This window comes from Macrobrachium nipponense, chromosome 12, assembly GCF_015104395.2.
Source record: "Macrobrachium nipponense isolate FS-2020 chromosome 12, ASM1510439v2, whole genome shotgun sequence".
In the NCBI taxonomy this organism is placed as follows: Eukaryota; Metazoa; Arthropoda; class Malacostraca; order Decapoda; family Palaemonidae; genus Macrobrachium; species Macrobrachium nipponense.
This window is the reverse complement of record NC_087205.1, coordinates 68,613,543-68,628,830: the sequence shown is the minus strand read 5'-3', so window position 1 is coordinate 68,628,830 and position 15,288 is coordinate 68,613,543. Positions and strand designations below refer to the sequence as shown.

General features: G+C 45.2%; 1 protein-coding gene across 2 annotated transcripts in view; it reads right to left on the bottom strand.

The window, feature by feature from the left end:
* LOC135224575 (ubiquitin carboxyl-terminal hydrolase 38-like) overlaps nucleotides 1-15,288 on the bottom strand; it is a 476,208-nt gene that overhangs the window by 161,013 nt on the left and 299,907 nt on the right. For both annotated transcript variants that reach the window (XM_064263709.1, XM_064263710.1), the window contains one exon: nucleotides 13,798-13,983. In XM_064263709.1, the coding sequence (XP_064119779.1) occupies nucleotides 13,798-13,983 (186 nt within the window). The remainder of the gene's footprint in view (nucleotides 1-13,797; nucleotides 13,984-15,288) is intronic.

Genomic DNA, 15,288 nt, shown 5'->3' with positions numbered 1-15,288 from the left:
ACAGGACCTAAAGAAAACACGTCCAAAGATCTGTGGGCAACATCTTTCAGGTAAAAAGAAGTGAAGGGGGATTGGCGCAACCAGGAACCAGCGCTCAAAATTCTAAGAACAGCAAAATTTTTCTTAAATGCCAGAGAAGAACTTATACCTCTGACGTCATGTGCTCTAGCCTGCACAGACTTAGTGAGAAAACCATCAGGCGAGGTATAAGCCCACTTAATTGCCTTATGTATCCAAAATGAAATAGTGTTCTTGGAAATTTCTTTTCTGGAATGACCAGTGCTAACAAAAAGTCTACAACATCTAGGTCTTAGATGACGAGTCCTTTTAAGGTAGCATCTTAGGGCTCTCTACACAGTCAATCAATGATGGAATGGAAAAAGAGGCAAATCTGTCATGTACTGAGGGATTTTGGGTCTTGGTTACGAACTCGAAGGTCACCGACCCCCAACCCCTGGTATGTTACACATCATAACTCAGACCATGAAGCTCTCCCACTCTCTTCGAAGAAGCCAAGGCTAACAGAAAAACTGTCTTTAGCGGCAGATCTCTGTCATATGAACGCTGCAAGGGCTCGAATGGAGCTCGAGTGAGGCTTCTCAGGACAAGTGAAACATCCCAAGCAGGAGGTTTGAGTTCCCTTGGAGAATAGGTCTATTCGAAACCCCAGAACAACAAAGAAATCTCCCAAGATGAAGAGATTTCTACACCTTTCTGCAGAAAGAGAGAGTCCTTTCTCATCCCTGAGGAAGATAAAAAAAATCTGCTATACAATGAACAGAGGCTTTGAGTGAAGAGAAACCCCGTTGACGACACCAATCACAGTAGACTGCCCATTTCCCCTGGTAAACTGCTAAAGAGGAGATACTGGATAGTCTCCATCCGTAAAGAGGCAGGGATTCTACTGACTGGTGAAACCTTTCGACATGAGGTTGACAAGGAAGTTGCTGCCACGGAGGAATCTCTCATGGAACCTCTACCAGAAGGGACAGAAGGTCTGGGAACCACTCGGCTTGAGGCCACAAAGGAGCCACCAAGGTCATCCCGAGATTTTGAGAACTCATTACCCTGTTCAGAACTTGATGGATCAGGCAAAACGGAGGGAAGGCGTAAACCTCGAGGTTGTCACAAGGGTGTTGGAAGGCGTCCTCTGCCAGAGCAAGAAGATAAGGGATCACTGAACAGTAAACTTCCAGCTTCCTGTCGAATTGAGTTGAGATGAGGTCTAGCATAGGCCTCCCCTGAACCTGAAAAAGCCTGTCCACCACGACCTGATGCATTTTCGAGAAGTTCAGCAGTAAGGAGGTTTTCGCGCCCGTGTTGGAGGCGCCGTTTCTCGCGGCTATTCTGGAATCATCGGGCGTGTTGTGGAGTGCAACACACGCCTAAGTGGCGGGAGAAAAGCCGCGTTTTCTGATGCAATATCTAGTCTAGATTCATCTAAGAATTTCTAGAAATCTCGCGAGTCTGTGACGTTCGCCGTAGGCTCCGCCCCCAGAGTGCCGTATAAATGCGACGAACGAACTTTGGAGAGCAGTGATCGTAAGAGGAAGAGATCGTAAAAGAGAGAGATCACCAGTTAGTAAGAGCCACAGATCAGATTATCAGTGAGAGATCAACAGCAGTGATCGTCAGAGAGAGACTAGAGATGAAGGAACCGATGAAGTACATATCAATCAAAAGAAGAGTTGTTCGAGAGTTGGTTGGATATTGGTCTAGTCGTCTTCAGGAGTGGACGGCCGTGTTTTCTCGACGTCGAGCAGACTTCAGAGAAGAAAAGGTCCTGCTAGAGGTTTTGGGTAGTTCCTGCCTTTCAAGTAGACTAGTTTCTGCAATACGGAGTCAAGAGGACGACTGCAATTGCCGCTCTACATTTATGAAGCCAGCGCGTCAAAATGATATTGTTATGATACAATAAAGTTTTATGCATACTTACCTGGCAGGTATATATATAGCTTATCCTCTTGTCGCACTGGCAGAATTTTAAAACTCGCGGCAACCGCTAGTACACTGGTAGTTCAGGTGATCGCCACCGCCCCCTTCCCGTGGTGCTGGTGCTCGGAACCATTCCCGTTTTCCTCAGATTTTCTCTGAACCCTGTCTCCTGAGGGAGGAGGGAATTTGGGAATTTAATTATATATACCTGCCAGGTAAGTATGCATAAAACTTTATTGTATCATAACAATATCATTTTTATGCATGACACTTACCTGGCAGGTATATATATAGCTGATTGACACATTTGGAGGTGGGTCATAGACAGCAACATCGTCATAATTTAAAAATTAGCTAATTTTTAAAATTACTATTAGGTTCCTTACCTGCTAAGGTAGCTGACTTCGTAGGTCCTGCCTCTTAGCCTGCTAAACCTTAGTAGCTCTCAACTAGGATGTGACCTGTTTGTTGAGAAAGCTAATAACAAGGGTCTGACAACTGGACATGACCAATTTGCTGACAGAGAACCCTAGCCCTCATTTACCACAGGCATTCATGCTAGGAAAGTTAGTCACCTGAACCACACACAATCACTATAACAAAATACTACACCAAAAACTGAGCAGGTAATAACCTTCTCAGACAACCATAAAACACTATAACCTAATTAAAATAATAGCCTAGCATGTTAGTAGGTTATGGGGTGGAAACTCCTTTGCCCAGTACTGTACCTGAGGATACGTACGGGCCTAACGTTTGACAATTATCAAAAGTTGTCTTCACGTCTCTGAGGTAATGCGAAGCAAAGACCGAATTTGTCCTCCAAAACGTAGAGTCTATAATGTCCTTGAGGGCTAAATTTTTTCTGAATGCCAAGGACGTAGCTACCGCTCTCACTTCGTGAGCTTTAACCTTAAGCAACCCGAAGCATTCTTCCTGGCAAAGCAAATGTGCTTCCTTAATGACTTCTCTTACGAAAAAAGCCATAGCATTTTTAGACATGGGTCTAGTAGGATCTTTCACAGAACACCAGAGAGAACCTGAAGCCCCTCTAATGCTTTTTGTCCTTTCTACGTAGTAACGTAAGGCTCTTACTGGCAAAGAACCCTTTTTCCTGTTCTTGACCTACTAGATCAGCCAGTCCTGAAATCTCAAATGACCTTGGCCACGGATGTGAAGGATTCTCATTCTTGGCTAAGAATTCCTCCTGGAACGAACAAACTGCTTTGTTGTGCTTCCATCCTACTTGTTTGTTAATAGCTTGCAGCTCACTAATCCTTTTAGCTGTAGCTAAGGCTACCAAGAAAATAGTCTTCTTCGATAAACTTTCCCCCCTTTTCCCGTAAAGAATCACTGTCCATAGGTTCAAACCTATCCGTCTCTAAGAATTTGAGTACGACATCAAGATTCCAAGAAGGAGCTTGCATTGTCGATCCTTCTTCGTTAAGAAAGATCTGAGAAGATCTCTAAGATCTGCGTCATTGGACAGATCTAATCCTCTGTGCCTAAACACTGCAGATAACATACATTTGTAACCCTTAATGGTTTGATTTGCCAAACCCACTTCCTTCTTCAGATACAGAAGGAAATCTGCAATTTGGGTCACAGAGGTACTGGATGAAGAAATCTTCCGATTCTTGCACCATTTACGGAAGTTCTCCCACTTCGACTGGTACACTTTGATAGTTGAAGCTCTTCGTGCTCTCGCAACTGCCTTCGCTGCTTCTCTAGAAAACCCCCTCGCTCTGACAAGTCTTTCGATAGTCTGAACGCAGTCAGACCCAGAGCGAGGGTGTTCTTGTGGAACCTGTCGAAGTGGGGTTGTTTGAGAAGATCTACTTTCGTGGGTAGACTTCTCGGAGAATCCACTGTCCATTCCAGTACCTCTGTGAACCACGTTTGGGCCGGCCAGTATGGAGCTATTAGAGTCAGCCTTGTTCCTTGACTTTCTCTGAATTTCTTCATTACCCTTCCTAAAATCTTGAACGGGGGAAATGCGTACGCGTCTAGCCCCGTCCAATCTAGTAGGAAGGCATCTACTGCGACTGCAAGAGGGTCCGGGACTGGAGAACAGTAATTCGGTAACCTCTTCGTCGCTGCGGTAGCGAAAAGATCCACCACTGGCCTGCCCCAAAGCTTCCACAGCCTCTGGCATACTTGTTGATGCAAGATCCACTCCGTCGAAAGCACTTGTCCCTCCCTGCTCAACAGGTCCGCTCTGACATTCTTTCTCCCCTGAATGAACCTGGTGAGCAGGGTGACGTTCTCTCTCTCTGACCACAGAAGAATCTCCTTCGCCAAGTTGCAAAGAGTAAACGAGTGGGTCCCTCCTTGTTTGCATATGTATGCCAGAGCTGTGGTATTGTCCGCGTTGATCTGCACCACTTTGCTGCTGATCCACGGTCTGAATGGTTTCAGAGCCAAGAAAATCGCCATCAGTTCTTCCTGTTTATGTGCCAAGCTTTCTCTTCTTCGTTCCAAAGGCCTGACTCCTCTCGAGGGCCCAGCGTCGCTCCCCAGCCTGCGTTCTGACGCGTCGGAAAAACATATCAGGTCTGGGTTCCTCTGCTGGAGTGACGTACCCTCTGCTAACCTTCCGGGGCTAGCCACCACTTTAACTCCTCCTTTATCTTTAAAGGAATTGGAAACAGGAAGGAATCTGGTTGCGATCTTCTTGGCCAGACTTCGTTCAGAAAGAACTGTAAGGGCCTCATGTGAAGTCTCCCTAGGGAAATGAACCGCTCTAACGAAGAGAGTGTCCCCAGCAGGCTCATCCACTCTCTCGCCGAGCATTGGTCTTTCGATAGGAATTCCTGCACTTTCCGAAGGCACATGGTCTGCCTTTCGGGGGACGGAAAAGCCCGAAAAGTCACTGAGGATATCAGAATCCCCAAATAAACTAGCTCCTCTGTGGGGATCAGATGTGACTTTTTCAGGTTCACCATCAGACCCAGCTGCTTTGTTAAATCCAATGTGAGGTCCGTGTCCTCCAGACATTGCTGCTTTGATTGTGCTCTTATGAGCCAATCGTCCAAATAGAGAGAGACTCCGAATCCTAACAGATGAAGCCACTTCGCCACGTTCGCCATCATCCTTGTAAAGATTTGAGGGGCCGTGCAAAGCCCAAAGCAAAGGGCTCTGAATTGATATATCTTGTCCTGGATCACGAATCTCAAATATTTCCTGGACCTTGGATGAATCGGAATATGGAAATACGCATCCTGAAGGTCCAGCGTCACCATCCAGTCCCCTGGACGTACCGCTGCCAGTACTGAATCGTTGGTCTTTTCTACGAACAAGTTTAGCTGACTTACGTCCAGTACTGGCCTCCAAACTCCTGACGACTTCGGTACCAGAAAAAGACGGTTGTAAAACCTGGGGATTCGTGATCCAGAACTAGGTTCTATGGCTCCCTTCTCTAACATACTGACAACTTGATGCCAAAGAGACTCTCTCTTCTCTAAATCGATGTAATGAGCCCCTAGGGCTCTCGGAGCTGTAGCGAGAGGTGGTTTCTTTAGGAAGGGGGATCGGAATTGTAGCCTTCCTTCGCTACACTTACAGACCAAGGATCCGCTCCTCTGCTTTGCCAGACTTCCCAGAAGTCTAAAAGTCTGGCCCCAACACACGTCTGGAGGACTTCGAACTCATTGTTTGGTTGAGGTTTTCGAACCTCTTTTGGCAGGAACTCTTTTCCCTCTAAAGGCTGGTCAGGAAAAAGTCCTACCCCGAAAGGGCTGCTGTGCTGTCCTTGTTTCCTTCGGTGTCTTCTTTACTACCTTTGAGGGCAAATACTTCCTTACTGAAGACGTCAGCAGGTCTTGTGTAGCCTTCTGTGTAAGGGAAAGCGCGATATCCTTAATGATGTCCGGTGGGAAAAGCTGTCCTGAAAGTGGGGAGAACATCAACTCCGACTTTTGCGCATTCGAAACTCCTTTCGCAGCGAAAGAGCACAAAAGAGATCTTTTCTTCAGCACACCTGCCGTAAATAGAGAAGAAAGCTCATTAGCCCCATCCCTCAAGGCTTTGTCCATACAGGACATAATGCTTCTGGGTAAATCCGAATCAGAAGGTTCTTCAATCTCTAGAGTACGTGCCAAAGCCCCCAACAACCAATCGAGGAAATTAAAGACTTCAAAAGTCCGATAAATGCCCTTCAGCAAATGATCGAATTCTGATGAAGTCCACCACACCTTGGCTGCGTGTAGGGCATGCCTACGGGAACTATCCACGATATTAGAAAAGTCCCCCTGGGAGGAGGCAGGAACTCTCAGGCCAAGACTTTCCCCCGTAGCATACCACACACCAGACTTCGAAGCTAACTTGGCAGGTAGAAATGCGAATGAAGTTTTCCCCCCTTCTCTCTTCTCCTTCAACCATTCATTTATGCGTTGAAGGGCTTTCCTAGCTGTGATCGACAGCGTCATTTTCAAGAAAGTAGATTTCTTGGGTGCTTTCGTCTTGGAGAATTGAGACAGCGGAGATAAGGGAGCCGAAGGTTGAAAATCTCCTTCAAACAACGAAAGAAGGCACTCAGTTAACTTCTTGTAATCCGAGGAAGGAGCTTCCACATTCTTGTCTTCCTCCGAAAAACCCACTAAGTCTTCCTCCTGAGAAGAAATATCCTGGAAATCCAGATGTTGAAAACAATCCATATCGGGTTCCTTTTCCAAAGCTTGTCTGGAAAGCGAATGCGAAACTGCTTCCTTATCAAGCACTTCCGCGTCTTGTCGGGAATAAGACGGATCAGTGCGCTGCCGCCTGCGTCCTGCTTCCTGCAGCGTAGGAGAAACGTCCCTCATATATGACACACTGCGTCCTGTATTACGAGATAATGCCGCCTGAGAAAGAAGAGGCAACGATTTATCTTGCGTCCTCTTGGAGGACTTAACTGGAAGAGAAGCGTCCTTACGTCTAACCGAAGGTTGTTCTGGTCTTTCCCAGGATTTAACAAGGACTGCTAATTTCTCCTGCATATCTCGTAACACTTCCTTAGTTTCCGCTTCCTGACAAAACTCCTGAGGTAGCAGCGAACGAGGACGCACTGGGCTGCTACGGATAGGTGAGCGATCCTGACGTCTACGAAGCGCAGATTCTCTATTAGGAGAAAAACCGCCCATCTCGCGGTTACACACGTCTAAAGGACGAAAAATCTTCTTCCTTTTGATAGGGATTGCGTCCTCATCTTCCGACGAAAAGACCTCAGGGCTACTCCAACCCTCCTGTTCGTAAACTCTTTCATCCTGGGACGAGGTCGGCATGTACGATCTCTTGAGAGGACGCGATTCTTCCAAAAAAGTCTCTTCCTTCCTGAAGCCGAACTATCAGAAGAATAAACGCACTTCCCAGTCACGCCTTTTCTCTGGCGTACTGCTGCAGCCTGGGACGTAACAACAGGACTGCCTGAAAGGACGACTGATCGTGAGTAAACCCCTCTCGCCTCCTTCAACTTTCGACATGCCTTCTCCCTTGGGTCTGGGAGTTTGACAGAGGTCTAGGTCTAGGAGCACGAGAGGGACGATCAGGCGCCCCCTCCACTACACTGTCACCAACATTAATCACTTCCACTTTATCCGTTAATCGCTTGATCTGATCACCCATGGAAGCCAGGGCAGCGAACACTTTCACAATTTGCGGGTCAGTAGTGTCCTCAGATACAGCAACGGGCGCAGGAGAAACCTGGGGGGAAGGTGCTACTAAATCTACATTTGAATGAGCTGGAGAAGACACAGAAATAGAATCATTCACAGGTTTACCCGAAAAACCAGATCTCTCACTTCTAGACACTGATCTTCTCACCCGATCTTTTTCCAGTCTTTCAACATACTTCACAAGAGTCTTCCACTCTTTCTCATTTAGACTCTCACATTCATTACACCTATTCTCCCACGTACATACAAACTCTCGACACTTCTTACATACAGTATGGGGATCCACCGATGATTTCGGCAGTCTCACTTAACACCCTTCTTTCACACAAACTCTAAACATACTCCCTGAATCAGACATACTAATGCACGATCAATTGCGATTGCCAAGCTAACTTTCCAAATACGATACCACAATCCAAAAAGTCAGTCAACGAGCAGGAAATTCTATCAGAGAACCAACAACGATGTTGCCGGTTCGGCTGGCAGAGAAAATCTGAGGAAAACGGGAATGGTTCCGAGCACCAGCGCCACGGGAACGGGGTGGCGATCACCTGAACTACCAGTGTACTTGCGGCTGCCGCGAGTTTTGAAATTCTGCCAGTGCGACAAGAGGATAAGCTATATATATACCTGCCAGGTAAGTGTCATGCATAAAATTGCCAAATTGACTAGCAAAGTATTTGAATTGCCTCACTGTTCTCCCAGTTCATGCAGTGTAAGATTCTATCTTTTTTATGTAAATAGGAGATACCATTCTGCATTTACCTATGTTATTAAGATTATAAATAAACCTTTGTTGTGTTAGTGTTTCTTTCTATATTCGTATCCCCAGTTTCAACTGTTGGTGTTGAAATATTTTTTTTAATTTATTTCATATCGAACCTGAAGCGGACCTCTCTCAGAGGCCGTAACATTGTGTCGACCCTTTCTAGGATATTTCGACACCGTAACATTGTCTCTGAGATCTCAGAGTCCGTAACACACTCCGTGCCCAGGATTTGGTTCCAACAACTCCGTCTGTCGGCTACCACATTCCTCTTGCTCGGAATGTACCTGGCAGAGAGTTATTTTCAGTTGTTGATCACACACTGGTGTAACTCGACTGTCAATGAATGGAGGTGACGAGACACCAGACCCCTCTGCTTGTTCACATAAGCAACCACCGTGGTGTTGCCGGACATCAGAACAACTAATTGACCCTCTACTTTCTCCCGAAACTCCCCCAGCCCCAGAAAAGCTGCCTTCAGCTCCAAAACATTGATTTGTAGTAGCTTGTCTTCCGCACTCCAAACACCTGACGCAAGGAGGTCTCCCAGATGAGCTCCCCAACCCGAGATGGAGGCATCTGAAAACAGAAGGAAGTCTGGAGGGGGAGAACGAAGAGGGATTCCCACCGAGAGATTCTGGTTATCCAACCACCAACGAAGGTCTTGTCTCACCTCCTTGGACAGAGGGACTCTCTGTAGTGGAGAATCTCCCGCCGGGGACCAGAAGTCTTCCAGTCTCCATTGCAGACACCGAAGATGAAGACGCCCATGAGGGACCAGCTTCTCCAGAGAAGACAAAATTTCCAGGAGGACCTGTCACTGGTGTGCTGGCTATTCGAGTTGTGACAAGAACTTCTGTGTCACTAACCGCAACTTGTCTAACCTCTGGTCCAATGGAAAAACCCTCGACGCTACTGTATTTACATACATACCTAGGTAAAGAGCTTTCTGGCTGGGAACCAGGTTTGACTTCTCTAGGTTTATCATTATGCCTAGCTCCTGACAAAACTGAAGATGATGATCTCTGTCCTGAAGCAGTTTCTCCCTGGAGCTTGCTAATACCAGCCAGTCATCGAGGTACCTCAACAGGTGAATCCCTTGAGCATGAGCCTATTCCAATACAGGGGCAAAGACCCTTTGAACACCTGAGGGGATGTGGTTAATCCAAAGCACAGGACCTTGAACTGATAGATCTGCTCTCCCAGAATGAAGCGAAGAAACTTTCTGGACGAAGGGTGAATAGGGATCTGGAAGTAAGCATCCTTAAGTCTACTGACAGCAAGAAGTCGTTGTCCCTTATTGCTGCCAACACTGTCCAAGGCGTCTACATCTTGAACCTTGTCTTCCTAACAAAATGATTCAAGGTGGAAAGGTCGATTACTGGTCTCCAATCGCCTGTTGCTTTGGGTACCAAGAATATCTGACTGTAAAACCCCAGAGAAGGACGCTTTACTTCTATCGCACCCTTGTTCAGCATTTTCAACACTTCCTTCCAAAGAGCTATGAACTTTGGGGAGCCATGGGCATAAGTCTGATTGAGTAGGGGTTTGTCCGAGAGGGGAGGAGAGAAGTTGAATGGCAGTAGATATCACACCTGCAGAACGTCTACTACCCATTTCTCCGCTCCATACCTTTGCCACTTGGCCCACTGGCCCGCCAGGCATCCCTCTACCCGTGGCAACAGAGAGGGAGAGGCACCCACTTTATTGATGACCCCCTCTGCCCCTTCCCCTAGAGTCCCTACCAGGCTTGTAAGGGCGAGATTGGGAGACCCTCACAGAAGCGGAACTCAAACTCCTAGAAGATTTACCAGGTGAAGATCTCACCAGTTGTTGAGGAGGAGGAGGGGGTGTCGTGAACGTGTCTCTGACTTTGATACTGCTTGATGTACTACCCTGTCTTTAGTATCTGCTTGTCACCGGTCAATAACATCTTCTAATTCAGTCCTCGGAAACAGGAACTGTGAACCAAGCAGATCCCCATTCCTGAGAGCAAACAAAGACTCAAGAGTCCACTGAACTTGCCACCTTGAACAGTGCTGTGTCTCTCCTGGCCAGGAGGTGGTTGGCCTACAGGTTGGAGCTAAGGTGTGCCAGGTAAGAAATAGCCTTAGCCCTGGACTGTAACAGTCTAGTGAGAGAGGAAGAACTCACTATACCTCCCTCAGCCCTCATCTGAAGCAATCCTGGCTATCGTGGTGGACCACAAATCCAGCCGGGAGACACTCTGGAAGATGGAAGCTGCAGTAGTCTCCATAGCTTAGAACTCTTGTGATGATAAGACAGGGTTAGGCCAGGCTTAAGACAGATCACGTCTGGGTTAAGGTGATGAGGCATCAAATGAACAATATTAGTAGAATAGTACTTCCTATGCCACACGAGAGGAGGAGGAAGAAACTTAGATGATCTACTAGAATGCATAGAGCCATCTTGGTCTGACACCAAACTGTTCACCTGTTCCAGGACAGACTGAGCGTGAACCGACAAGGGAAGCTCAAAAGGACAAGGGATGCTCAAAAGTAGTTCTAGATTCCTATTTAGCACCTAGCATGCTAAAGGCCTATATACCAATTGGGGTGATAGAAGATTGAGCTTGTGCCCTACATTCAAGATTGTTGAGCTCATGAATGAGATCAACAACCTTTGCGAAGTATGACATAAACTCTTGGGTGTCTCCCTCCTCCTGGTCTGGCACAGGTGACTGATGACATGAAGATGGCTTGGCAGTATCCTCCTCTTTCTGTAACATTACTGGTGATGCTTCCCCAGGAAGCCCCACATTCTGGACAATACTGGTTGGAGTGTAAGGTCTAAAACTCTAAGATCCTAAGACCGAAGGTTCTCGAACATCATCTCACAACGACACTTGCACACTGTCCTGGCTCGAACAACATACAGGCTCGTGAGAAGAACCACATACATGATCATGTACACGTAAGTCAAGTGAAACATACCTGGTTGCGGGAGGAATCATGTACACGAACATGACGATTCGAGTACACGTCCGTGAGATGCCAGCCAAGCACGGTCCCAAGAAAAGGATATTGCTGAAGAGAGCTACCTGAAGGAGATGGACGCCTAAGGCTAAGGTCTCTTTCAGGAGAATGAGAAACACGTCCACAGGCCAGGGGAGCCTCAAGTTTTCGACCCTCAGCCCCAGTCTTGCCAAGAGAAGAATCCTCAGACGAAGCTTGAGCCACCTTCATATCTGCAACCTTTGACCTTTTAATCAGCACTTTATCGTCCTTGCTCCGATGAACTGATATCATCAGCACATACGAGCAGAAATGATTCATGTCTGTGTATGGAAAATGTTGAAACACTCTTATTGCTTTCAACACTCACACTGTCATGAATACATACGTGAGAGGGAGAGACACACTGTGAAGGCAAGACGAGGATACATACTCTCACGACGTACAGGAGAGACACAGTCATATATCAAAGAATAGGATGCCTTCCTTCCACTATCTCCCAAAGAATAGGATGCCTTCCTTCCACTATCTCCACTGCCAACCTCACGAATGCAAATGTGTGAGGAAGAAACACGACCCTGTGGGGCATATGACAAAACACTCCTCTCACCTGCACGAACACAGACGTGCATGGGACAGAAAGTCATGAGGGGAAGAAGGAGATGCACTCCTTACAAAGTCTGACAACAAAACCACAAAGTCCTTGATCCTCCAATGTCTGACACAATGGCGAGGGGGTGATGGAGAAGGAACAGGAGAAGGAGAGAAACTCCTCTCTACGAGGTCGCTTACTAGCAGAAGTAGGAGATGAGACCCTCCGTTTACGACTCTTTTTCGTAGACATAGCAGAAATCCTCTCTTGCAAAACAGTCCAGTCTCTTGTAGACTGCTTGAACTAACGCCTCAGACGGCTCAGCGAGAGAAGACGATGATGTCATATTGGAAAGCGGTGACGTCACAGCTAGTGGATGAGCGGCCACCGCATCCGACATTATAGGCTGGGAGGATGCTGGAAGTGACGTCCTGACATCTCTGAGACCAGTGCTGGTTGATGGCCTCACTGGCAGAGCGATAAGGCGCGACCCAGTGAGCATCGGTGATGACAAAGGGGCTCCAAAAGTGGCAGCATGTGAGAGCCAACATAGGGGAGTCCTGAGGGAGGTGGGACTACTATAGGAGCCAGAGGGGTGGGGGGGGAGAGCCTCCAGAAATGCGACAGCACCCCATCCAAGGAAGGTGAACCCCGTAAACCCAGTACTGATGGCCAAACAGCCACCATCTTGGATGACTCCATATCTGAAATTAAGATATTAGATGGTGTACCCTCCTCCTTCTTGGGTATAAAATTAGAACCTGAGGGAGAGGGGGGGCTACATTAAATATAACATCATCCTGTGGTACTCCCGATACTTCTATCGACGAATCGATGGAAGAAAAGGAAGGAAACCCTCCCAAGGAAGAGTCAAAACTCTGCAATGTTCCCTCTTCTTGTAAAACACTCCACTGCAACTTAGGCCAGGAACAACTTTCTGGACAAGGATTAGTATTCATACAATAATTAGCATGGCACCTACTGCTTGTCATATGTGGGTCTGTGATAACAGCAGCTAAAAACCTTGAGCACGGAAATCCTCGAATGCCCAGGCACATGCGTTGATGAGGCCGTGGAGACTTGGCAGAATCCATAATGAGCAGAAACAATCACACACAAACACTGAAACGAAAAAAACACGGGCACAAATCAACAGGTTTGGAAGCAGAGCAAAGCGATAGGGTCTTACTCTCCAAGGCGGTTAAAAAAAAAAAGACTAAATGCATTCTGAGGCAGTGTGTGGTCTCTGACCAGCTATCACCTCATATGCACAGGAGTTACCAGATCTCACAGATTCCTTGCTTACAACCTTTGATTGTTTTTAACTGGTTACCAGCTAGCGCTTGGAAAATATCCTATTGTTAAGACCAAAGGTTTGTTCCGCATATGAACAAATACATGTTATCTTTAAAATCTAGTGTATTTACCAGTTTGTGTTGTGATAGGTTTAGTCTTGAATGTTATCTGTTATTATAATTTATATTGCTGAGAGGATTAATAGTCTTGAGTGTTATTTGTTATTATAATTTTTATTACTGAGAGGATTAATAGTCTTGGTTATGTCTGTTACTACAGTGCAAAACAACACCTACATCCTTAGTAATGAGAGGATACAACATTTATTGGTTTGGATCAGCTCATGATCCCTGCTATCATGCATTATACCAAATATTGTCATATCAATTGATTTTTGCCTAGTATGAATGTATACATTATTTATTAACACAAAGCAGCCTTGTATCTCATATTTTTCATTTAAATTCTTGACTGGCAGTTAAGAGCAGTTTGACAATAGATTCTGCACCACTAAAAGTCATCCTTAATCTATGATTAACTCTAAATTGCAAGGTTCTACTGTCGTCTGAGGTAAGAACATACCTTAAATATTCAGAGCAATCTTGCTGCATGCCTGGACTAAACCAAGGTGGCCTTGATTTATCGTGGAAAATTCGAGGTGCTACATATGTTCTGTTAGTAAAACACAACAAACTAAAAAGTTGCTGGAGCTTAACCAACAGTTGCTGATTACTGCGGGGTACTGCATGTAAAATTTGATGGCGAAAACTGAAAGAAATTTACAACTGCTTATTTGAAGAAAAACACTTTTTAAAAATACCTGTTTCAACTAATTACTATAACTGTGTAAATAAAAACTTGGTAACCATACATAGCAAAAATGACAATTTGACTTACAGAAATTAGCTACTATATATAGAATTTTGCCAAGTAAAAAAATGAATTTTTCAGACAAACCCATTACTTTTGATAACCTAAATCCACAGTCAGTAAACTTCCAGGGTATATTCATTCTTTGTGAAAAAACACGGCAGTTGAATGGTAGGCAAGAGTAAGCCTATGGATGTTTCACAGCCAATAGAACTGCTCTTTGTGTAATCTGACCAATTAACTGTGAGAAAATGTGAAACTGGGATAGAAAATATGTTTCAAATGATTTCATTTAAAACATTATATTTGCTTCACAAACCCATTACTTGTAGTAGCCTGAATCACAATTTACCTTGGAAGTATCAAGTAATTTAAAACCTCAACTGGTTGGATCAGAATTAGGAATCAGTTTTACACCTCATAGGATTGAATAAAGTACCTTAAGTCCTTGAGTTTGAAAGCAAACAGGAGCTCTACTGTGTTGTAGAAATTACAGGTAAGAGTAACTCTTAGGTCTATAATTAAGAAACCTGAGTTCCTAGTCTATGTGTACATACATATTCCACTTCACATACAGGCGACTTCCATATGGAGGATATAGGGTACTCCCTGGAAAGACTAAAGCAGCAGGGAAAATTTTGTCTTAAAAGATGAAACAAAAAAAAATTGAGATTTTAAGGTGAACATAATTTTTCCAGCTTTCTTTACTTCATACTTGCCACTGTGCCGGATGAACTTGAAAATGACACTAAAATATTAAGAAGCAGAGAACTCAGACTTTGTAGAGAAAAACCTTGAACTATGATGCTTTGCCATCTGATGCATCACCTAAACCCATTTGATACATCGTTTCTAGTGACTTGGTTATTATTAACATGTTCAAAGGAAATAAAAAGTCAGTAGTGTCTGAAAACACCTCTCTTGGAGTAGCTGGTCCTCAGAAGATGTGGTTGTAATGCTCTGGGGAAATGAATGGATGAATTCTTGGAAATTATCTGGGATTGTAACTTTAATAGTCAATAATATCAAATACAATATTAAAACTTAAAGCTTAAATGAATTTAACAATGAAAAAGAGCAAAATTTCATTTTTTTAAATTATCAATATCAGCTTATGATGTAAGTCCTACTATAAAAGTGTCTCTTAGGGTCTTGGTTAGGATGTACCTGCCATCCCCAGAATATGCCTCATAAGTAATAGGT